The sequence below is a fragment of the Vipera ursinii genome, assembly GCF_947247035.1.
Source record: "Vipera ursinii genome assembly, chromosome: 14".
Taxonomy (NCBI): Eukaryota; Metazoa; Chordata; class Lepidosauria; order Squamata; family Viperidae; genus Vipera; species Vipera ursinii.
The window spans coordinates 5395614-5420342 of record NC_139527.1 but is presented as its reverse complement, the minus strand read 5'-3'; the positions used below and the strand labels follow the sequence as shown (position 1 = coordinate 5420342).

At 42.6% G+C, this 24729-nt stretch overlaps 1 protein-coding gene across 1 annotated transcript; it reads right to left on the bottom strand.

Annotated features, from left to right (window-relative positions):
- Positions 1 to 2421: 2421 nt before the first annotated feature.
- On the bottom strand, positions 2422 to 22288 carry UBE2L3 (ubiquitin conjugating enzyme E2 L3). Its single transcript, XM_083373321.1, has 4 exons — positions 22238 to 22288; positions 8704 to 8799; positions 4394 to 4580; positions 2422 to 2844 (listed from the first exon to the last, which is right to left on the bottom strand). The coding sequence occupies exons 1-4, from the start codon at positions 22262 to 22264 to the stop codon at positions 2690 to 2692; spliced, it is 465 nt and encodes a 154-aa protein (XP_083229447.1). The 5' UTR covers positions 22265 to 22288; the 3' UTR covers positions 2422 to 2689.
- Positions 22289 to 24729: the final 2441 nt, after the last annotated feature.

The following is a 24729-nucleotide window of genomic DNA, read 5'->3' as shown; positions in this document are numbered from 1 at the left end:
AAATCGGAGCAGGGTGGGCTGGGATATTTTAAGATGTTCTTTGAGAGAAGCAAGCCTTTTTTAGCTGCAGATCTAGCCCAGGAGATTACATTTGGGTTGCCAGGAAAGATAATAAGGGCACTCTCTAGATCGGTAGCAGAAAATCGAGGAAAAGGCATTATTTGCAGACCTTTATGGGTTGAATGCAAGAGTCTGACCCACAGGGGAAAAGTTAGTAGATTGTTTACATTCCCTGTGGTTCAAATTAACCAAGATCAGAAGGAGATTCTGAATGCGAGCTGCTTAAAATTATCCAAATTTGTGCTTTCTCTGCTCCGAAAGCATCTGTCGACATGTTTGCAACTCAACCGGAGATATCTGCAATATAAAAAAGAAAGACTGACTTTCCCCCACCACCACCACTCTCAAAGTAAAAAAAAAGAGTACAGAGCTGCATGTGGATCAACCTACAAAAAAAGAAAATAAGAAAAAGACATGCTCTTTTTCACGTCATGCAATGCAGGATTTTACATACACTTCAGTTTGACAGGTAAAATTTGGCATTTTTTTTTGTTTATTTTGAATCTGAGTGAGCGTGAATGAAACAAAGTCAGTTCCAACTTTCTGCAAATGAAGACACAAAAGTTGTGGAGATTTCGGTAATAGACAGTGCTGGTCACCAAGCCTACACACACAATTAAGGAAATGCAAGTGTCCAGTTAAGTTTTTTTTTTAAACTTTAATTGCCTACCAAAGAATGTGTCTAAGAACACTTAAAACAGATGTTTCATACCCCAAGTGATAAGGAAAAAAAACCCTGCCTTTTTTCCCCCCTACTTTTCCAACAGAGGTACTTGGCTGTCAATCTTAAACAGTTTAAAATCAAAAGCTGGAGTGGAGAAGACGGAAGGGTGTACGCAAAAATAATTAAAACCTGAAATGCTATTTCTACTGCTCTCCAACCGTACATTTGTCCTTAAAGATGGCAAAGACCGAACAAGGATTCCAGATTCCTGAAAAATTAAAACCCAACGAAATGCTGAGCGAGCTATGAAAACAAAGACATGCCAAACAGAATCGATACCTACTTTTTTTTCCCTTCACTGCGTTTTTTTTCCATCACAGAAACGGGTTGAAATGCTCACTTAAAGCCAGGTATTTTAAAACTGAGCAGCCAGGGGATGGGTTCATCATTGTGTCACGTAACCAAGTTGCATTTTGCCCACCCTAAAACGCAACACTACATTAAACAGGGCAGTTGGGATCTCCGGGGTAAAGAACTTTATCCCCTTAACTTGGGTTGGGTTAAATCAAGGCCCCCCTGAATCAATATTAATTCTGTGGACAGGTTAAATTTTTTTTTTGTAGACAGGTAATTTTTTTTTTTTTTACGGAGAAAGGCCACTGCTCAATTTCACGATGGGTGGGTTATTGCTTAATGGAAATTGCTTACGTCTTGGACGAAGGATCGAGCAAACCAACCCATTACTAGGAGAAAATAAGCTTTGTCGTTTGCACAGGGAAAGAGGTTAGGTTGAAGAGATTTTGTGACTGGGTTTTCTGTTTCTCAGAACTTTGAAGTTTTTCAAGGATTTCTCCAGTTAGGTTTCTCAGCTTGGAGGCGTACTGGGTTTTGACGGGTTGGTAGACTGATTGTTTCGGTACCTCTTGGTCCCCTATTTGAAATTCTTGCAAATGGACTCGAGTCCTTCTTTATTCTAGGTAGTCTGCATAGATACTTAAGAATAAAGGTGAGGAGCAAAAAAAAAATTTTTTTTTTTAAAAAGGAGGGGAGGGGGGGGAAGAGAGAGAAAATGACACTTGGCTTATTCCTTTGCTAAAGAATATTTTGTGCCGAAATTTCCTCCCCCTAAACAGAATGTAAGCCAGGTGCTACAATTCATTCATGCGCACAAATCTTGGCGTTCCCCCATTTAATAAACATTATTGTAAACGCTTCAGCCAGGTTTACGAAAAAGATCTGGGGGCCAATCCTGGTGGTACGTAGTACATGTGGGCCCGGATTTTGACACGGCAAAACTGAAGTCGAGAGAAAACTTGGACCCACGTCCACGAAACACAGTGCAACGTTTTAAGACAGGGAAAAGGGGAAAGAAACAGCTCATTTTCCCCCCAAATGTCTTTTTTTTTTTTTTGCTAAGTAGGTGTAGTTTTGCTTTCGTCTGGGGGGGGGGAGCAGGGAGGAGGGAAGGATAAGGGGCAACCCAAAAATGGGGGAAGAAAAAAAAAAGAATTGCAAAGGAAAATAAGAAATAACAGCCACGACCTTCTGAATTTTTAAGGGCAAGTTATAAGCCTAAGACCTTTTTTTTTTTCTTCCTGATAAATTGTGACGAGGAGAAAAAGAAAAAGAAAAAAAAAAAGAAACAGCATTCTTTAAAAGTACATTAAAGCAGTGATTTTAAACAAAGAAAGCAGAACTAGAACATCTTAAATTTTTAATCCTTTCTTTACAGATTACCTAGACCACTTTTGATTAAGAAATGGTAGAAAGTTAGTTAACAGCCACAAGTTAACACCAAGAGGTGACACTTGTCAATTTCCATAGAGAGTCCTGCTTTGTGGGTGTGTCTGAAATGCACTTCTTCAGCTCTTCTATCACACATTGCTGACATCAACTCGGTCAGGTGTTGTTGTTTTTTTGTTGTTGTTGTTTTTGTTGTGTTGTGTTTTTTTGTTTTGTTTTTTTTTAGTCCACTGGTCGCTTTTCACCATATTTCTTTGTAAACTCTTCGGCATTCTTACAGAATTTTTTACGGTCCTTAGAGTATTCTTCGGCTAAGTCAGCCCGAAGGGGGTGTTCTGGCTGGGGGTCGTTCACCAGTGCTATGAGGGACTGGATTACTGTCGAAAGAAAAAGGGGGGGAAAAAAAGAGGGAAGGAAGAAAGAGAAGGAAGGAAGGAAGGAAGGAAAGGAGGAGAAAGAGAGAGATCAGTGTGGCTGTGAAAGAGAGGCAGAACCATCGATTCGCCAAGGACAGATTCCCAAGGCTGTCGATTCATTGATTCGTACATAGGTTATCAAATTTATTTGCCACCCCTCCCCCCCCCCATCTCGCAGTTCAGGCGATTGTGAGCAGATGGCACTCAAATCTTTGGAAATGGTAATAATGCTTAAGTCCTCCGGACATGTTTTCCAAATTCTATTCTTTAACGAAAGAGAAACTGGGCAAGTTTCCGACGCACGTATCGAACACACGACCGAAAAGCCATCACGTAAGCGACCGTGTTTAAAATCTGAACTGAATGCCAACGGAAAGGAAAGCGTTCGCACGAACTGCTGCTTTTTAGGCTCTGGCTCAACTTTGTCCTTAAAAGGTTGAATGCAGCCTACAAGCCAAGCTTTGGCCACGGCTGGCTAAATAAACCCACCCTTGTCTGGGTTTGATGGGACCTGTTTAAAAGCAAAATGGAACAGCTACGTTACATCTGGAGCCATTACATGTGACAATCATCACTGGTTTATTTGATTAACCGGGTCAGCCACCGCACGGGCGGTACATTCAGATTTAGGAATGGAGGAACTGCTCTGTGTGTGCAAAAATAATGGGTGTGTAAAGCTTTTCCTTTCCTGAAACACAAGAGAGAAACTCTTCGGAGACCACACTCAAGTAGACGTGCAAATAAAAGACTGCTGGCTGAGGAAAATCAAGCTCATTTTGGACTATTAGAACAAACCATTTAAGAATTGGCTGAACGGGTGCTAAATCTCTCCTTAATTTAAAAAATTCTTTGCGATCAATTTGTTGTGATTCAGGGTCAGCCTGTGGGTTCGGCAGTTGGGTTGGAGGGGGGTGTTGAAGAGCTTGCTGATGAGAGCCCTCAGCCAGGCCCCTCCCACCTGGTCACGACGCAGACCCAGCTGTGTGAGCCTGACAGCGTGGATGAAGATGACCCACAGCTGGCCCTGTTCAAGGACGCCCGACGCAGGAGGCAGTCAATCAGGAGTAAACAGAGGAAGGCAATGGGGCACCTCGGAAGGAGGCAGAGAGAAGCCACGCCCTGAACTGTATAAAAGGGGAATGCGTGGGAGGGCTGGTTTGCTGAAGGCAACCGCTTGAATAGTTCCTGTTTCATGGTTGGTGTCTTGTTTTGCTCTGTTTTATGTTAATAAATTTGGCAGGCTTAGTTCCAGCCTCTTGCCGTTTTGTAAAGGGGTTGTCCCTGCCTTTTCTGCAGGGCCGGTAGCAGGCTGGTACAGAACACAATTCAAATTTTAAACTTAAGATAGGGAGGGAAGGAGAAGAAAAAAATCCAGAATTCCTTTGCCCTCAAAGATGATTCCATTAAAGATTTAGACGGCCATGCATGCTTGTGGCTTGTAGATCCAGGACAGAGAACCCCTTCCCAAGAGGAGATTTAGTATGGCGATCAATTCCTCGCGGTCTCTTACCTTGATCGGTTTTAGTGGCCGGCTTCCAGTTTTCAGCACTAATTACAGGCAGACAAACCTGCCCCTTTTCATCAATGTTAGGGTGATAGATCTTCGTTTTAAATGTGATCTTGGGAGGTTTGAATGGGTACTCTGCAGGAAAATTGATTTCGATTCTGAACGCACCCTTGTCGTATGGAGGATTGTCCTACGGGGAGCAACAGAGAATGTATGAAAAGCGGCCCCAGGCAATAAAAGAATGAATTCAGAGGAAAGCTGAATGGAGAGGTGCTCAGATATGCAGGAAGTCCTCGACTTATGACCGTTCTTTTAAGCCACCGTTTGAAGGGACGGCGTCACCGAAAATTTATGACCGTTTACCACACGGCCACTGCAGCATCCCCAATGGTCACGTGATCAAAACTTCAGATGCTCGGCAACTGGCATGTACTAATTGACCCAGGGTCACGCGACCCCTTGGGCGACCTTCCGACCAGCAAAGTCAACGGGGGGAGCCAGATTCGCCAACTTCACGCAAAGGTTGCGAGGAAGGTTGTTAAAATGGGGCAGAAGTCACTTAACAAATGTTTCGTTTGGCAACGTACATCTGGGGCTCCGTTGCGGTTGCAAGTCGAGGATTACCTGGATGCGATCCATCACTTAAAAAAAAAAAAAAAGTTTTTAAGGATTCTTTTAAAAGGATTCTTGCAGGGCCACAGAAGGATAAGTTGAGAACGAAGGAAGCAGAAAAACAGAAAAAGAAAGAAAAAAAAAACTTTGGTGGGTTTGTGTTACTATTAGTGATATGTTTTTAGACCTAAATCTAGTCTTTTCAAAACCATCCTCACTGGCCCTTTTCTTAAAGTCTCTCTTCCCTGCTTCCCCCCACCCACATTTTTAGCAATGTGACTCACTTAATTTTTTTTAAAAAAATCTGATTTTTTTTAAAAAACGCACATATTGCAATCTTTATCAGCAAGAGCCAGTTTGTTTTATGCAATCTCCTGAAAAGCTGGGAAGGTGGGTGTCTTAACTTTGGGCTTTTTATACTGTTTCTCTTGTTTTTATTGCTGTATATATCGTTTTGTTCTTGGGTGGTAAGTGGCCCAGAGTTCTGGCTTTGAGAAGGGTGCCTGTGCAACAACTGCTTGAAATGAAATAAAAGTTTACCACAAAGGAGTGTTCACACCCATGCAGATTCAATACAGATTTACAGAAGACAAAAAAGATTATGAATGTACTGACAAAAGCTGCAGGAGGGATTTATCTTGTAATAGTAGCATCTGGGCAAAACAGTTGAAGGATTATTATTCTTTAAGCAGTGACTTGTTAAAAAGAAATGAAAGCCACCCACAACAGAACTGCAAGATACAACTGGACAATTTTTTTAAAAGTATCTCTATTCAAAGATAATGGAGAATATTCACTCCTTCATTCTGGGAGTGTAACACATTCAAGATTTAGGATTGGGGGAGGTGGGGGTGGGAAAGCCTGGGGGAATAGAGATAAATAAGGAGAAACTTCCTGACAGTTAGAACAATTAACCAGTGGAACAACCTGCCTCCAGAAGCTGTGAATGCTCCAACACTGGAAGTCTTTAAGAAGAGACTGGACAGCGATTTGTCCGAAATGGTATAGGGTTTCCTGCCTGAGCAGGGGGTTGGACTAGATGACCTCCAAGGTCACTTCCAACATTATCATCATCATCATCATCATCATCATCATCATCATCATCATTATTATTATTATTATTTGTGTGGAAAAAAGAGACAGGAAATATATCATTCAGAATAAATTATTCACTCATGGACACAACTTTTGAATACAAGCAGTCCTTGACTTATGACAGCTGATGCTACTATGGTCATAAGTCACTTTTTTCAGTGCCGTGGTAACTTTGAATGGTCACTAAATGAACTCCTGGAAGTCAAGGACTGCCTTTATGACCTCCAAGGTCCCTTCCAACTTTATATATTATTATTATTATTATTATTATTATTATTATTATTATTATTATTATTATTATTATTATTATTTAGGATTTAAAGGAGGGTCCAGGTTTGGTGCATTAAAAGTGGTCCTTAGATGACACCCAAGATTGCAGGGTGAGCACATTCCCCCCCCCAAGTGCCTTTTGAGTTCCACCTGAAGGGCAAAGATGAAATGACTCAGTTGCTGACGGATGGTTTCTCGGTTCAACACAAAGGTGGTGAGCACCACGCGTTTGTGTGCTGCAAATGTGTGATGTATATTAGGAGTTTGACTTTATCTTTCTTTGTCCCAGGCGTCTCCTGCTACATATCAGGTTGACCCTCCCACCTCACAGCCTTGATTTAGGCTTTGACAAAACCATTCTTGCCTTTATCAGAATGAAATCAAAGCCTTTATCAAATAAAATCATCAAAACAACAACAACAATAATAATAATAATAATAAAAAACCCTTGGGAGTGAAAGGCGCCAGAGCTGAGTTCTCCTTTTTCCTATCAAGTAACAGCTTGAAACCTTGCTCATTTATTTGAAATTTCCTTGTTTGTTTTAATAGCACGGGAAATTTGATCGGGTCGCTTGCTTGCAAGGAGGGAGGCAAGGAAAAATACAAAGCAAAAACTCTGTGACAACTGAGGCTGTTGCTTCTCCAAAGAGACACAAAGCTTGAAATAAATAAAAATGGGTTTTAAATTTATGTGGGGCAGATCTTTAATCCTGGAAATTAGCTCTCTGGCCACGCAGCCAGTCCTCATGTCCTTTACCATTTGGAAAAGCGACTTTCAGGGGCCATCAAGGAAGTCACTTTTGAAACCAAGAATTACAAGTTGGTAGTCCTCAACGTATGGCTGCAATTGAGCTCACATTTTCTGTCGCTAAACGAAGCAGTTTGTTAAGTGGCTGGTGCTGCATTTTATGATATTTTTTTTGCCGCGGTTCTTAAGTGAATTACTGCAAGCATTAAAGGAGTCATGCGGTCATTAAGTGAAAAGGTTACGAACGGTGATCATATGACCCCAGGACAATGCAACAGTTGTTAAGTACATGCCAGTTGCCGAGTGCCCAAATTTTGATCATGTGATGCAGTAACGGTCCTAAGTCATTTTTCGGTGCTGCTGTTAACTTTAAATGGCCACTAAATGAATGGCTGTAAGTCAAGGACTACCTTACGAGAGCATTTCCTGTCCTGCCCAAAACCTGTGGGATGTGAGGGACAGATATAAATCAAATTCTGTGCTAGGGAATGAAATCTAAATTTCTTGAAATAAATTCTACGTAGGTTTCACATACCTACATTATTACACTGAAAGCTGGGATTCTCTGAGGCGCTAACAATAAACCCACATCGCAGTCTCCTTAGTTGCTATTTTGGCTGGCTATTCTAAGGCCCACTTTGAAGTTTTTAAGAGTTTTGTGGTGTGCTTGTCCTCACTTTCATTTTTCCTTCACAGCCATTTTTTTTTCCTTTGCTCTTGTGTCTTGTTAACTGCACAATGGGGACTTCCCTTTCTTTTTATTTTTTTTAACCACTGCACAATTATTTAGAGGCTTAAGGGCTTTCTAAATTATAAATACTATTTTTACGCAAAGGTGGATGGCAGCTAATTTAATTATCTGGGTGGCATTCCCCCGAAACCTGCAATGGAAATATATATTTTTATAATTTATATATATATCCACCCTCTTACCGTACGCCAAGAGTTTATCAATGCATCCCTAATATAATGATTAGAGAAAACTTTATATTGACTATTCTTCCTTGGCCAGAGATAGGCATGCCATCCCTGTGTTAAGTTATATCCTTCAATAGTTAACACCCTCCTTCTAGATAACACAACCCAGTCCCTAATCCAAGCCAAGGCAGAGGCATGGTAATACAGCTCCCAATGTGGGAGCCCCAGTCCTCCCCTTGTTTTGTGCTCCTGCAGCGTTCTTCTTTTAATACGCGGCTTTCGGTTATTCCATATAAATCTACCAACCATCTGTTCTAGTTTTTTAAAAAATTTCTTATCTAGTTTTGCTCTTGTGTCTTGTTAACTGCACAATGGGGACCTCCCTTTCTTTTTATTTTTTTTAACCACTGCACAATTATTTAGAGGCTTAAGGGCTTTCTAAATTATAAATACTATTTTTACGCAAAGGTGGATGGCAGCTAATTTAATTATCTGGGTGGCATTCCTCCGAAACCTGCAAAGGAAATATATATTTTTTTTTCTTAAGAAAATCGACTGATTTGCTCCACCAGTTCTGCAAGGACCAACTTAAAACATTTTGGGGGTATTTAGGAAAATTAAGAGCTCCTGATGCATTTTAACAATTGCAAGAGGTTTCTTTCGCACTCACGGGAACGATAAGCCCTTGCCAAGTCAATAAGTTAGCTTCATCAACTTGGATATTACGGAAGTTCTTCATTCCACATTTGCGGATTTCTTCAAGCTCCTACAAGCCAAGCAGAGCAGAAAAAAAAAATCACATTAACCAAATCAGCCAAAATAATCGGTTGTAATATTCAGGAAAACATGTACATTGTTTTTACTTTCATACTGTCTTAGTTGAAGTCAAACTGTCTCCCCCTTTTTCTTCCTCTTGTTATGCCATAATTTTAGTATGGGGGGGGAAAATAAGCTAAAATTTGTGAACAATTTGGAAAAGGCCCCCGTTTTGACTTTCACAGAGAATTCAGACTTAATAGCAACCAGCATTCTGGCACAACGTTATACAGTTAGTCCTCGACATATGACCACAATGCTGTTTATGTTGTTAAGCGAGACGTTGGTTGAGTGAGTTTTGTCCTGTTTTACGACCTTTCTTGCCCAACTTCTTAGGTGAATGACTGTAAGTGTTAAATTAGTAGTGTAGTTGTTAAGCTGGCTTCCCCCACTGACTTTGCTTGTCAGAAGGTCGCAAAAGGGGATCATGTCACCCCTTGGGAGGCTGCAACTGTCATCAATGTGACTCAGTCGCCAGGCCTCTGAATTCTGATCACGTGACCCTGGGGATGCTGAAATGGTCGTAAAGGGTGAAAAGTGGTCGCGAGTCACTTTTTCCGCTGCCGTCGTAACTTTGAATGGTCACTAAATGAAAGGCTGCTGTAGTTACTATCCAGTAACTTCAACCCTTTCCCCTGGAAGAGAGAGGAACGCTCCACAATTTAATACGTCTCCCCCCCCAAAAAAAATAAAAAATCCTGACAAGTATTCCCCCCAAATTAAAAAAATAAAAAATACCCCACCGAGGCAGTCCTGTTATCAGCTTCTCAGCCTCAAAAGCTTGGCGATAGGTTGTTTATTTACACTGTGAGACTTGAAGGCATTGTGGAGGTTAACCAGTATAATGGGATTAAATAAGAAACATAGAGTCACCTTCCGGAAGGCAACACTATGCAGGATAAAAACTCAAGTTATTTGTGTCTCTGATAACTTGCTTGCTTTGAGCGTGGTTGGAATTTCAAAACAAAACGACAGAATAGGATAGGATAGGATAGAATTAGAACAGAATGGAATGGAATGGAATAGAAATTAGAATAGACTAAATAGAATAACAGAAAGAATAGAATAGTACAATAGAATAGAAATTAGAATAGAATAAATAGAATAGGAAAACAAAGAATAGAATAGAATAGAATAGAATAGAATAGAACAGAACAGAACAGAACAGAACAGAATAGAATAACAGAAAGAATAGAACAGAACAGAACAGGACAGAATAACCCTTATTGTCACTTTGAATGTACACTAATCGGCATACATTAAAATGAAATTTCGTCACACTCAGCTCTCAAGGGGTCACCACCACCTCCAACATACACTACACAAATATGACAAAAATACATTCAGAATTATGCATATACCCACATATATTATAGGACAAAGAGAAACAACAGTCTAGTTGTGCATGGCGGGAAAAACGAATCTGGCGAGTTTACCAGACAGGTGGCATAGGGAACAAAGCTACTACACAATCGGGTACTCCGGCTAGGAATACTTTGAAACCTCCTCCCAGGAGGGAGCAACACAATCTATGCGTTCCCGCACACCTTTCTTTCCATTAAGCAGAGTGTGCGAAGAGAGGTTAAAATTTCTGCGTAGACTTTTCAGCGCGCTTGCCTCAATTAAGTTTTCCCCTTAAAATAGCTCTGCCTCTTAAAACACAGAACACTTCTTATAATAACCGCTTTACGATTTTTTTAAAAAAAAAAACTTCCCTTTTTTAACCGCCCGGTTACTATACGCGACAAATTTCAATCGAGGCATTCTGCTTTAACGGATCCGTCTACTTCCCTCTCTGCTCCAACAGGCTGAAGGAAGGTGGCAGGAGCCTTCTTTAAAATCGCCTGCTTCCACTATTCTAAATTTGGCCTGTCTGAATTTTGAATACAAATACTGGCTTTCAGAACTGTATGGTGGATTTATTTTCTTGTAGAAGAAACATACGGAACACTTTGGATTATAAATCCTGATGGTTAAAACAACCTTCAATGGTTCCTTTTTTTCCCTCCATGGACAGAAATGATATATTTCTTACTGGACAGAAAAAACTGAATTTTATTTATATCTGCTATGGGGAGGTTTAGGAACGGCTAGTTGGTTGGATAAATTTATAAAGACTACTTTATATAGAACCCTAACCTCCAAGTTCCCTTCCAGCTATTCTATTCTATTCTATTCTACTCCTACTCTACTCTATTCTTCTACCCTACCCTATTATTCTTTTTTTATTATTATTTTAATTCCATTTATATCCTGCCCTTCTCCGAAGACTCAGGGCGGCTTACAAGCTTAGCAGTAGCCTTCATTCTATGTATCTGCCTGCTTATTAGAGCTTTCACACCCCCTCCCAAGCAGCATTATTACAAAGTCAGCTTATTGCCCCCAACAATCTGGGTCCTCATTTACCTACCTCGGAAGGATGGAAGGCTGAGTCAACCTTGAGCCTGGTGGGATGCGAACCTGCACTAATTGCAGGCAGCTGGTGTTACTTAAGGAGGCATTAGCCCATTCTATTCTGTTCTGTTCTTCTGTTCTTCCATTCCATTCCATTCCATTCCATTCCATTCCATTCCATTCTATTCTACTCTATTCCATTCCATTCCATTCCATTCTATTCTAATTCTATTCTACTCTAATTCTATTCTATATTTTACTCTATTCTACAATCTATCTGTTCTATTCTATTCTATTCTATTCTATTCTATTCTATTCTATTCTATTCTATTCTATTCTATTCTATTCTTATTCTTTCTATTCTCCAGAGCATCTGAAGGCAGGACAAGAATAACAGATGGAAACCAATCCAGGAGAGAAGCGACCTGTAATTAAGGAGAAATTTCCTGACAGTGAGGACAATTAACCAGTGGAACTGCTTGCCTCCAGAAATCGTGGGCACTCCCATCACTGGAGGTTTTTAAGAAGAGGCTAGACAGTCACTTGTCTGAGACAGTCTAGGTTCTCCTGCTTGAGTAGGGGGCTGGACTAGAAGACCTCCAAGGTCCCTTCCAGCTCTATTCTATTCTACCTTCAAGGTCCCTTCCAACCGTTATTCTGTTATTCAGATTATATTATATATTTTCCACCGCATATCACATTGCAGCCTGAAAGAAACATCAGATAGAAAGGCAGCACCGTTCCCTACAACTGCAGCCAACGTAAGGCAGTCAACTTGGCCAGAACTACAAAGGAAAGAAACATTTTAAACAGGAAAGAAAAAAAAAAGAGGAAATTAACCCAAATAAGAGTTATGCCCTTAGCTAGTAAAAAAAAACACAAAAAAACACCTCTCCTTCAGCAAATGAGCATGCGACAGTCCTCCCATCCTAAGAAAAAGGAGAGGAAGAAAGACTGTTTTTTTTTCTTTCAAATTGAGGCCACCGCTCCTATCCCAATATTGAATATAGTTAGCAAAGGCCCAACAGAGCAACAAAAGCTTGAAAAGGAAACATCAAGAATAACACACAAAGAAGATGTTGATTGTTGTTGATTGTTCGGCTACAAAGATAACCACTTTACCTAGGACACACATTCAGACAGATGGATGTCCGTGATGACACACGGCATACATGGATCAGCAAAACCACTTGCGCAACGTTGGTTTCCACCGTTAGTGGCTGGCACCACAAGAGTTTGCATTACATTTGGGCACTCTCTCTCTCTCTTGCCCCAACACGCCTCATAAGGTTGTTGTTGCGGTGGGGAAAATTGGGAGGACGAAGGTGTGCCGGATACGTTCACCACCTCGAGTTATTTGTAAATAAATAAAAATAAATTTAAAAAATACATCTTTTTCACTTCCAGCAAGTGCTTAAAAGTCACTCCAAGGGAATACACACAAGGGTAAAGATAGGATGATAAAGACTGCGATGCAGCCGATAACGGGGACTGCCAATCGGTAATAAATTTTAATGCAACAGAAGCCTAAATGGAAGGCAGGATATCTAATTTAGGAGAATCACCACTTTTTTCCCCCCATCAGAGCGACTCCATCTGAGACGGACTTCCCAACTGACAATTCTAACCTTCAAAGAGGTTTTCAGGTCAAGAGAAGACCATTTACAATATAAACATAGAAACAAACTTAACTTTGTATAAACCTGAGTGTTAATTTATTCTGCTCGTAAGGTTAAAAAAAAAAGAAAAAGACCAGAGCAGCCAATAAAATGTCAGTTAAATAAATAGACTTGAATTAGTCTATGCTGTTTTTGGAGAATATATCTATTCTCCAAAACACTTGAGGACAAGACAAGATGGAAACCGATCAAGGAGAGAAGCAACCTAGAACTAAGGAGAAATTTCCTGACAGTGAGAACAATTAACCAGCGGAACAGCTTTGCCTCCAGAAGTTGTGGGTGCTCCAACACTGGAGGTTTTTAAAAAGAGACTAGACAGTCACTTATCTGAGGTGGTATAGGTTCTCCTGCTTGAGCGGGGGGGGGGGGTTGGACTAGGTGACCTCCAAGGACCCTTCCAATTCTTATTCTCTGATTCTGTTTTAAGCTTGGGTCAAGAACATCACCATCATGAATTCACATGATTTGGTGAAGCCATGAAGATCTGGCTGGAACAGGAGACCACCCACAAAATACACATAGTAATATGGATATAATTAGGTACGACTATTAATTTTACTACTAACAAGAATAGAAATCTCTCATGAGGGTTCGGACATACAGTGTACAAATCTTGGTTCGGTTTCACGGGTGTGTGCCTGATGCATTCAAGCTTCTGCAGAAGGTCAGCCGAGTAAATGTTTGACCATTTAGTTGTGCAGGCAAACACTAATAAACCAGCTTGCTGCTTCCTTGTTTTTAAGGCAAACTTTCAAAGCCAAACTAGAGTAAGTCTTTCAAACCATCGAGTGCTCCAAATTCAAGAAGTGAAAAAAACAAGACGGAGATCTTAAAACTTAGTCACTGGGCTACGTTCAGCAGTCAGGAATTTCCCAAGGAGTTGGCATCACCCCGGTAGAATTAAAGACGATGTCGTAATATGTGGCTAGGAAAGTTTTAGGAGTGTGTCACCGTTTACTGATCGTATCCAGTGTTCCATACTTTTACACTTTCTGCACAGGTTTACACAGAGTTTCGTCAGAACCCAGGCCAATTATCTTGCTTCTTTTAGAAACTGAAATAAAAAGAAAATGCCAACGGATAGTCATATATCACAAGACTCATGGGAGAACCTGTGACCTTGGGCGGGGATGAATTCTCCCAGGATTATTGTTGGTATATCGGCCACATGAAATATCTCCTGAGTCACGGTTAACCACCCATTTGGCTCTCCCCACTAGTGATGACTGTAAGCAGGAATAAACCAGCATTATATCAGATTCTACCTTTTCGTGGCTCTAAAGGCAACAACCGTTAGCCAACTTCAAACCCTGGTGCATCTCTGGCTTGCTAAGGAAACCACTATGATTCTTGCTTCAGTTGAAAGGCTATGTTGCTCTATGTTCTAGTTCCATTTCTAAGGCCTGAGGCCATTCCCGTCTATTATTTATAAAACATTTTTTTTATTATCAAATTTATTTGCCACCCATCTCGCAGTTCGAAGTGACTATGAGTAGCTAATTATGATTTAATTAATGCTGTAAGCTGCCCAGAGTAGTTTTGTTACAAGATGGGCATCAAATAAATTAGATACAGATAGATAGATAGATAGATAGATAGATAGATAGATAGATAGATAGATAGATAGATAGATAGATAGATAGATAGACAGACAGATAGAGACAGAGCTAGATTAGATAGATGTAGATAGATAGGGATGGATGGAAAGATAAATAGAGCTAGATAAGATAGATAGGTGTAGACAAAAAGGGATAGATAGGCAGGCAGGCAGACAAGAGATAGATAAAATAGATAGGTGTAGATAAATAGGGATAGATAGCTGGAGCTAGGTAAGCTAGGTAAAGATAGATAAGGATGGTTGGATGGATAGCTAGATGATGTATGGATAGCTAGATAGATATAGACAGATTTCATGAGCTTAGCTAACAAAGCTTATTCAATAAACCATGTTTTAAAGTTACAACGCTAGGCCAAAACTAAACAGTGCCACCATTATGCCAAGAATCTTCAGTTCTGTATTTCCTTTCCATCAAACTGCTGAGTTCCAAATTAGGATGTGTTTTTAAAAAAGGTAAAGGTTCCCCCGTACATGCGTGCTAGTCGTTTCCGACTCTAGGGGCCGGTGCTCATCTCCGTTTCAAAGCCGAAGAGCCAGCGCTTGTCCGAGGACGTCTCCGTGGTCATGTGGCCGGCATGACTAGACGCCAAAGGTGCACGGAACGCTGTTACCTTCCCACCGGAGTGGTCCCTATTTTTCTACTTGCATTTTACGTGCTCTCGAACTGCTAGGTTGGCAGAAGCTGGGACGAGTAACAGGCGCTCACTCTGTTACGCAGCCCTCGGGATTCGACCCGCCAAACTGCCAACCTTCTGATCAACAAGCTCAGCGTCCTAACCCACTGAGCCACCGCATCCCTAGGATCTGTTTTTAGCACAGGGCAAAAAGGAGGTGCTCAGATCCAGGCATATGGACTCAACTTCAGCTGGACAAAGTTACCCTTCAATTCAAGATGCAGGTTCACAGCTTGGGGGTGCGTCTGAATTCAGGCTGAAATGCCATTCCATATTCAAATATGCCTGAACAATTAAGACCAGTTGGTCAGCTACACCCGTGGCTGAAAATATCAGCAGTGGCCACAGCAAGATGTATCTAAGTTACGTCTTATTTGGAATGATTAAATTCTGAAGCGTCGAGCTTCTTCTAGAAATATTTATAAGCTTCAATTGGGCGGGAAGGTTACAGCCAGACCAATGTTTCTCAACCCCGGCAGCTTTAAGACGCATAGACCTCAACTCCCAGAAGTCCCTAGCTGACTGGGGAATTCTGGGAGTTGAAATCCACGCAAGGTAGAGAAATTGAGCCGCACAACCTGCCTATAAAAAAAACGTGTTGTTTTTTTGTTTCAGGAAGGAGTGGCCACAGTACAGGCAGTCCTGTTGCAGTATCGCCTATGGTCATGTGATCAGGATTCAGATGCTTGGAAACTGGCATGCACTTATGACGGTTGCAGTGCCCTGGGGTCGTGTCAACCACCCTTTGTGACCCGGTCTGACAAGCAAAGTCGATGGGAAAGCCGGATGGACTGAACAAACCGTGTTACTAACTTAACTTACGCAGTAATTCACTTAGCCACTGTAGCAAGAAAAGTCGGGGCAAAACTCACTAAGCAGCTGCCTTGCTTAGCAACGGAAATGCGGTCGTGACCTGAGGATCGCCTGCATTGTATCGAGAGTTTTTCCCGTGCCTTAACGTTTTAATCCACCACTAGAAACGCAAATCCTGGGGATACAAGAAAGGACCTTAACACTGATCATTTAATACCTGTGGGAGGCATTGGAGTTTCCCCTTTATTGTCCTTCTGCGAGGGGAAGAATTTTATTTATGTAGGTTTTTTGAAATGGAAACATTTTGACTGCTGCGGTGCCAAAAAAGGGCTGACTGCTTGTGGGTGGTTTTTTTATAAAAAAAAAATAAGGTTACATTTGCTGTTGTTGACTGTATTAAATAGGAACATTTTTTTTAAAAAAGCTCAAAGTCACTTGGTTTGTCATCAATTTCTAACACTTAAGCAGGCATGAGGATTTCAGGGAGCAGAGTTAAAATGCAAACAAATGACTTCACCACCAGGTAACATCAATTTCCTAGCTCCAGTGTTCCTGTTAGGAAAATTAAGCAAGTGCAATCTTCAGGAAACATTAGCTGCGCTGTCTAAAGTCTCCTATTCCGAGAAGGATGCTTCTCTTATTATTTGGAACGCTTCTACGGATTTCTGCCATCCGTTTCGATGTGGAAAGTTTTAAAAATATTTTGCCTTCAGATGTGGAATTTCTGATCACACAGATTATGTTTAGATTGCTCAGCCTGCTTCATTCCTGGTGACTAACCACGATATCTAGGCTTGTATGTATGCCGGAGTGTCTCACATCTCCAACTGCTTGCCTAAAGGAGGCTGGTTTTTAATAACAAGGTTTAGGAACTTCTACTTTTATCATTAATTCCACCACTTTCTGTTCTCCATATAGAAAGCGAGATCAAAAATCACCTGTAAGAATAACTATTTCAGAGCGTATTTCTTTCGGAAAGAGAAATATTTCAAGTTAAGTACATCATTAAGTAGGGGATTGGGGATAACTTCTAAACTCTGGATTTACTGGGTAATTCTGGCTGGTAACCTTGTCTCGGCCCAACGGTGATCTTACAGTGTGGTCACTGTGAGGCTAAAATGATGAGTAATAATGCTGCTGCGAATGCCTCATAGGAACCGTGAGATATAAATGTGATAAAAGTAAATAAACCTTCATTTAGGCATCTGTATGTAAATGAGTGTGTGGGGGGGGAGGATAAACTGCAGAATTACCATCCACTTTATGAGAGGATCCCAAACTTTTACAGCACACATTCTTCTTTGTGGCATTAAAACAAAAAAAACCATCACAAGTTCAGGAGCGGGAATACAAGCCAGGTATGTATTAAAACAGGTTCCTATAAAGTGAGCCAAGGCTTCAGAAACATTCCAGAGGTTTTGATCATCCTGTAAACTCTGCCTGAAATTAATATTAACACAAGACAGGCTTAAATTACAGAACTAATGAACAATCAGCTCTTTTAATATTCTGTGCTACTGAAGGGCACAAAGATTAAAGGGAGGGTGTGTTTTTTTTATAAAAAAAAAACAACTCTCCGTTCAATTAGTCTACAATTCACAGATATCATTAAATCGACAACTGCACCAAAAGAAGGCCGGAGAGGAACATTACTTCTCCTAGCTCACAGAATTTTAATAATACAGTTTCGTTTTCAGTTAGATTAAACACAACACGGAGCTGCTTCCTTTGTGTTAGCAAAAGAAAAAGGAAGAAAAAAGACATGCCTGCAACAAAGGAGGGAACACAAATCCAGTAATACAATAAACCTGCAAACTGTATTACATTAACATCCAAAACCTAGTTACTCAGTTTGGGGGGGTGTCCAATGTTATAGGACTATAGGTTATTGGGGTGGGGGGTTGTCCAATACACTCCAATATTCTGCAAAATAAGCAATGTTTGATTTGTTCATGCATCTATCTGTATCCCACCGTTATTGTTTTTATAAACAGCTCAAGGCAGCAAGCATATCTTTCATCACAATAACAACCCTGTGAAGTGAATTGGTTGAGAGAAAGTGAATGGCCCGAAGTCACCGGGTCAGTTTTCATGCCTTGAGGCAGGACTGGAACTCAGCTCTCCAAGTTTCTAGCCTGGTGCCTTAACCACTAGACCAAACTGGCTCTGTACTCCAGCTCTGATGAACAAGGTTTGCATGCTTGTTTTAATGCTTAAATATACTGGCAGTGTTATGAACTGTGTCGGTTGTATGTCACCCTTGCGTCTGGGTTGGGAATGTATAAAATCCAGCATATTTTTTGCATGTGGTTTGAAGTACCTTCTTGCTTTCTTTTCAGGAAAAGAAAGATAAGATAGATAAGATAATCTTTATTGTCATTTTTCTTTACTGCGGGCACAACGCCACATATCAAAAAATGAAATTGAGTTGCCCGCTCTCAAAGTGAAACACATACATGACACACACCTAAAACGTACGGTATATTACAGGTGGTCCTCGAATTATGACTCTGCTGCCAAGTAAGAATTGCCCCATTTTATGGCCTTTCTTGCCACAGATGTTAAGTGAATCACTGCAGTTATTAAATTATGACGGTTGTTAAGAAAGAATCTGGCTTCCCCATTGACTTGGCCTGCCAGAAAAGGGGATCACATGATCCCAGGGCACTGCAACCGTCATGAGTCAGTTGCCAAGCATTCAAATTCTGATCCCATGAAATGGGGAGGCTACAACAGTTCCTAAATATGAAAAACAGTCATAAATCAGTTTTTTTTCAGGCCGCTGTAACTTCGAGCGGTCACTAAACTGTTGTAAGTTCAGGACTACCTGTTTTAACTATAAACATGCAAGTAAATAAAGGGTTAAAAACAGAAAGGGCCAAACTCTACTTTTGCTGCTAACTATAAGGATATGACTTTGACACACCAGTGTCCAAACAAGCAATTACAATAAAGTACAGAGTACATGACAAAATTAATAATATCTACTATATTTGTAAAATCAGTTTTTCCCTTCTCAAAGTTTACAGAAGCACCAACCAGGACTACTCTGTAGGTGGATGAATGTGGGAGAAATGTTCCAATTTCAGGCAGCATTTGGACAATTATATCCAATTAGTGACATCATTACTTAAAGTCCAAGTATTTCTTGAATTCTTCTAACTAAATCTTGTTCGTGGAGTTTAAAACGTTAAGAGGTTTATCCCAAATCTAAAATCGTATGTAAAAATATATTAAGAATGAGAGATTTAAGCCTTCTAAAACAAAAAGGTCAATCAAAGCGTGGTAGCCAACTTCACAACTCTCGTTATGATGCAATGCTAGCAAACGTTTTACCTGAAAAAAATATATATGTATGTATACACACACACACACACACACACCCACACACACCCCTATTAACAGCAAGGAATATACGATAAAAGGTCCATTCCAAGAGAAACTTCTAATCTAGATATTTTAAGAGCCACGAACAAAATTTACAACACAGCAACAACAGCTTGGTTGCAAAGTATCTTCCCATTTCCCAAACCTCACAATGCTAGACAGGATGAAGTTAGAAAGTGAAAACAGAAAGTAGATAGCCTGCTATAAAAAGAACGAAAGAGAAACTGTATCTCAAATTCATTTAAGTGATGCCTAAGCAAGTTCTGACATTGACAGGGTTTATGCTGTTATTACGTTATCTGGAAATAAACCTCACTGGATTGTTTAACACAAACGTGCACAGATTGTAACATGTGTAAATCCCATTCAGCGCTGTGTGGTGTTATGTCTATATGACTTGCAGTTCTTCCTTGCCAGCTTATTATTTTTAAGACCCAAATGGACCGCTTTGTTGCCTCTATTCTGCCAAATCTGTTCTTATGAATTTTCCACTTTACACAATCCGGGTAGTTAATAAACGCAATCCTTTTGAATTGTTTTCTTGTGGCTGAACAAAGCAACTTCAGAGACCTGAAGGTTTTAGGAGCACATTAAATAAATTAAGACCAAGCCAACCATCTCACCTGCAAACTTAACTTTGCACAATAGCATTAAGCAGGGCAGTTAGGGTTACCTAGCCTTAACCTTAGTTTAGGAGAGATTTTTTTTGGAGGGGGGTGATTTAGCATACTGCGTGAAGCAGACCACTCGCTTACGGTGTGATTCCATTTATTATCTGATCCTAGAAAAGAGATTATTTAAATTTAAGGAGGAGCTGAGGATGGGGGAAGGTCACCCCCCCACTCATCCCACACAGAGACTTGTGTTTTTGTAAGCAGACTTCAGTTGACATCTAAATTTGGGGATGCTTTCTCACAGTGTGCTAAATAAACTGTTTTAATTTTAACCCAGATTTCTGTTTCTGGATGGTTCAGCAAGATCCACCAGATGCAGCAGCACATTGATTTGTTCACTACCTTTGTAAAAGTCTCCAAGGGGAGAAGGGGGGGGGGGGCGGGGAATCCATAATCAAGCCATGCATTGAAGAAAGAGACCTTTAATCATTTATGAACCCCCTTTTATTAGAGTCAGCAAAAGACCTTAACCCAGAAACCCTTCAAGTACCCCATCAAACCTTGTTTCTGTGAGGGGGTCCTTCTCGCTTCTTGAGCTTGGTTGTTTTCTTGTAGACTTTTCGTTACCCAACTAGGAAGGGTCATCAGTGCTAAAAGGATGTGGGGTTTGCAATGCGGCGGTGGTGGTGGTGGAGGACGACGACTGTGGAGTCCTTGGTGCTCTCTGAGATTTGTTTTCTTGCAAATGTTTTGTTAGTCGACTAGGTAATCCCACAATCCCCCTTTTCCTCTCCTCCTCCTCCTCTCTGCAAACCCCTCTCCCTCCTAGCCTTGATGATGTTACCTAGTTTGGGTAATGAAACGTCTGCAAGAAAACAAGCAAGCTCAGAGAACACCCAGGACCCTGTAGTCTTTCTTTTTCTTTCTTTCTTTCTTTCTTTTTCTTTCTTTCTTTCTCTCTTTCTTTCTTTCTTTTTCTTTCTCTCTCTCTCTCTCTCTCCCTCCCTCCCTCCCTCCTTCCTTCCGTTCCTTCCTTCCTTCCTCTCCATATATTCCATACCCTTCTAGCACTGATGATGTTACCTAGTTTGGGCAATGAAACATCTGCAAGAAAACAAGCAGGCTCAGAGGGCACCCAGGACCCCATAGTCCGTCCTTCCTTCCTTCCTTCCTTCCTTCCTTCCTTCCTCCCTCCCTCCCTCCCTCCCTCCCTCCCTCCCTAAATTCAATCCCTTCTAGCACTGATGATGCTACCTAGTTTGGGCAACGAAACGTCTGCAAAGAAAGCCACCAAACTCAAGAGAGTACCTTGAAACCCCATCATCCTTCCTTCCTTCCTTCCTCCCTCCCTCTCCCCAAACCCCACTCCCTTCCAGCCCCGATGAAGAGACCTAACTGGCCCCTGAAACGCCGGCCAGAAAACCCCCAAGGGGGAGCCTTCTTTAACCGGAGGATCTCCTGGTGGCTCCCTTTCCCCTGCCAGACAGGGAGGGAACCCCCTCCGAGGAACCGGAGCCAAGGGAAGGACCTTCCAGCTGTGTCTGTGTCGCGGGGGGGGGGGGACGCTGGGGAGAGAGAGAGAGAGAGAGAGAGAGAGAGAGAGAGAGGCCGAGCAGCCCAGCCGGGCCGCCGCTTCGCCCAGCGCCGCTTTCGTAACGTCAGAAGGCGCCGCCGCCCATCCGAAGCCGCGGGGGGGGGGGGAAAGAGGAGGAAGAGGAGGAGGAGGGGGGGCAGGAGTGGGGAGACGCCCCTCCTCCCTTCCCTCCCTCCCTCCCTCCCTCTCCCCCGCCCTAATTTTGCCCCCTCCTCTTCGGGGGGGGGGCCCTCCAGGCTCAGATTTATTTATTTATTTATTTATTTATTTATTTATTTATTTATGCCCCCCCGCCCCGCCTTGCTTAGTCACCCGGCGGGACCCCCCCCCTTTCTCCAGCCGGGGCCGAAGCGCGGGCCGCTCCCCTCCGCCGCTTGGGCAGCGGGACCCCCCCTCGACCCCCCCCCCGGGCCACCGAGGCGGCGCGCTCGGGCCTCCTGGCCCCCCCTCAGGCCCCGGCGGGGCGGAAGCGCGGCCCCGAGGGCGAGCCGGGCCCGAAGGCGAGGAGGAGCCCGCCGCCCCTCCGGCCCGCTCGCCCGCTCGGCCGCCCGCGCCCCGGCCGGCCCGCGCCCCGCCTGCCGACGGCCCTGCCCGACGGCCCGGCCTGGATGTTACCTTCATCAGCCTCCTGCTGGCCGCCATCTTGGATCTGCTGCCGCCGCCCCACAATGCATCGCGGCGGCGGCGGCGGCGCTTCCTGGAAGGGCGGGCGGGCGGGCGCGAGAAGCGGGCTGCTGGGCCGCGCGAGGCGAGTCTGGGAGGGGGGGGGAGAGAGAGCGGTCGGGAGGGCGGAAATCGGAGGGTGGAGGAGAAGAAGAAGAAAGGGGGGAGGAGAAAAGGAGGGTGAAGAAGGGAGGGAGGAGGGAGAGGGTGGAGGAGAAGAAAAGGAAGAGGGTGGAGAAGAAAAGGAGGAAGAGTGGAGGAGGAGAAGAGGAAGGTGAAGAAGAAGAAGAGGAGGAGGAGAAAAGGAGGGTGAAGAAGGGAGGGAGAGGGTGGAGGAGAAGAAAAGGAAGAGGGTGGAGAAGAAAAGGAGGAAGAGTGGAGGAGGAGAAGAGGAAGGTGAAGAAGAAGAAGAGGAGGAGGAGAAAAGGAGGGTGAAGAAGGGAGGGAGAGGGTGGAGGAGAAGAAAAAGAAGAGGGTGGAGAAGAAAAGGAGGAAGAGTGGAGGAGAAGAGGAAGGTGAAGAAGAAGAAGAGGAGGAGGAGGAGAAAAGGAGGGTGAAGAAGGAAGGGAGGCGGAAGAGGGTGGAGGAGAAGAAAAGGAAGAGGGTGGAGAAGAAAAGGAGGAAGAGTGGAGGAGGAGAAGAGTGGAGGAGAAGGAAGGGAGGATGGAGAGGGTGGAGGAGGAGGAAGAGTAGAGGAGAACAAGAGGAAGGTGAAGAGGAGGAGGGGAAGAAAAAGGGTGAAGAAGGAAGGGAGGGGGGAGAGGGTGGAGAAGAGGAGGAGGAGGGTGGAGGAGAAAGTGGGAAGGAAAGGAGGAAGAGAGCGAAAGAGGAGGAGGGAGGTGAAAAAGCGGAACAAAGTGATGGCAAAGATGAAGCAGAAAAAGGGATGATGAAGGATGAGATGACAAAGAAGAGGAGGATGAAGGAGCAAGTCAGGAGAAGAGGATGGAAAAAAGGAGGAAGGTCCTGAGGATGGAGGAGGAGGAGGAGGAAGGCGAAGAGGAGCAACAACCTCTAGATGGTGAAGAAGAAAGAAGGGATGACAAGTGGGAAGAAGGTGGAGATGAAGACAAGATGATGGAGGAGCAAGCAAGGAAGAGGATGGAAAAAGGAGAAGAGGAGGAGGAAGGGGGAGAGGAGCAAAGTGAGGGTATTGATGAACAGCAAGATGGGGTTGAAAGATGGGAAGAAGGTGGAGATGACGAAGAAGAGAGGATGACGGTGAAGGACCAAGCGGGAAGAAGAGGAGGGAGAAAAACGTGAAGGTGGAGAAGCAATAAAGCCTTGATGGTGATGAAGAAGAAAGAAGGGATGTAGAATGGGAGGAGTGTGGAGATGAAGAAGACAAAATGATGGTGGAGGACCAAGTGAGAAGAAGAAGATGGAGGAAAAAAAAAGGAGGCAGACTGAATATGGAGAAGAAGAAGGTGGAGAAGAGGAACAAAGTGACGGTGAGGAAGAAGGAAGAGGAAAAAAGGAATGTGGAGATGATGAAGGAGGAGGCAGGGTGATGATATGGGAGCAAGTGAGGAGGGAGGAAGGAGGAAGCTGAAATAGAGGAGAGGAGGAGAAAGGTGAATTAGAGCAGCGTTTCCCAACCTTAGGAACTTGAAGATGCGTGGACTTCAACTCCCAGAATTCCCCAGCCAGCTATGCTGGCTGGGGAATTCTGGGAGTTGAAGTCCACGCATCTTCAAGTTCCTAAGGTTGGGAAACGCTGAATTAGAGGAACAACATCTTGATGGCCAAGAAGAAAGTGAGAAAAAAGTGCAAACTGCAAAGGAGGGGGAAGAAAGTGATGAAGAAAAAGAATGAAGGACAATGAAAAGGAAGAATGTAGAAAATAAAGAGGAGAGTGAAATTGATTCAACTATTCCTCCAGTATTTTAAAAGTGAACCCGTTGTTTTGCAATCTTCTGAAACTCGTCCCTTTTTCCTGTTGGCTTTCTGATTGCGTTAGATTTGATTTGATTTGCTGCCCTCATCTGGTTATATCTCCGATTAATTTAGAGCAAAACATTTTTAAAATGTGCATTTGATCAGGCCTGGAAAACTAAACCCCCTAAAAGCAAGCAATATTCTTTCTCCTTTGCACCGTGGACTGAGACTGTCTTGTAAAATAATAAATTGCCTTAAGAGTATGATGTCTTTCATTGTTCTTGATGGCTTTGTATACAATATGCAGAAACATAGGATGTAAACGGAAATATAGGTAGATCAGCAAATTCCTAAGGCTCAGCTCCGGTTGATAAAGGTTGGTTTGTTTTGATTTTGATGTGTATTTTCTTACTGGCTGCTTTTAGATGCTTAAAAATACAACTGTGTATTGATAGGAGAGTAGTGGGCAAGGATAGCACCAGTACTTTCTTACTTAGCAGCCGGTGTAAGATTTTGAAGCCATTAATAATCCATGTAACCTATTTTACAGAGTAGCTTAAATTAGC

Bases quoted from the DNA above. Each gene is read 5' to 3' on its own strand.
- UBE2L3 (XM_083373321.1), bottom strand. From the start codon at position 22,264: ATGGCGGCCAGCAGGAGGCTGATGAAG. The intron at 8,800-22,237 runs GTAACATCCAGG...CTTGGCTTGTAG, and splicing joins CCAGCAGGAGGCTGATGAAG to GAGCTTGAAGAAATCCGCAA. The intron at 4,581-8,703 runs GTGAGTGCGAAA...TGCTCCCCGTAG, and splicing joins GGCAAGGGCTTATCGTTCCC to GACAATCCTCCATACGACAA.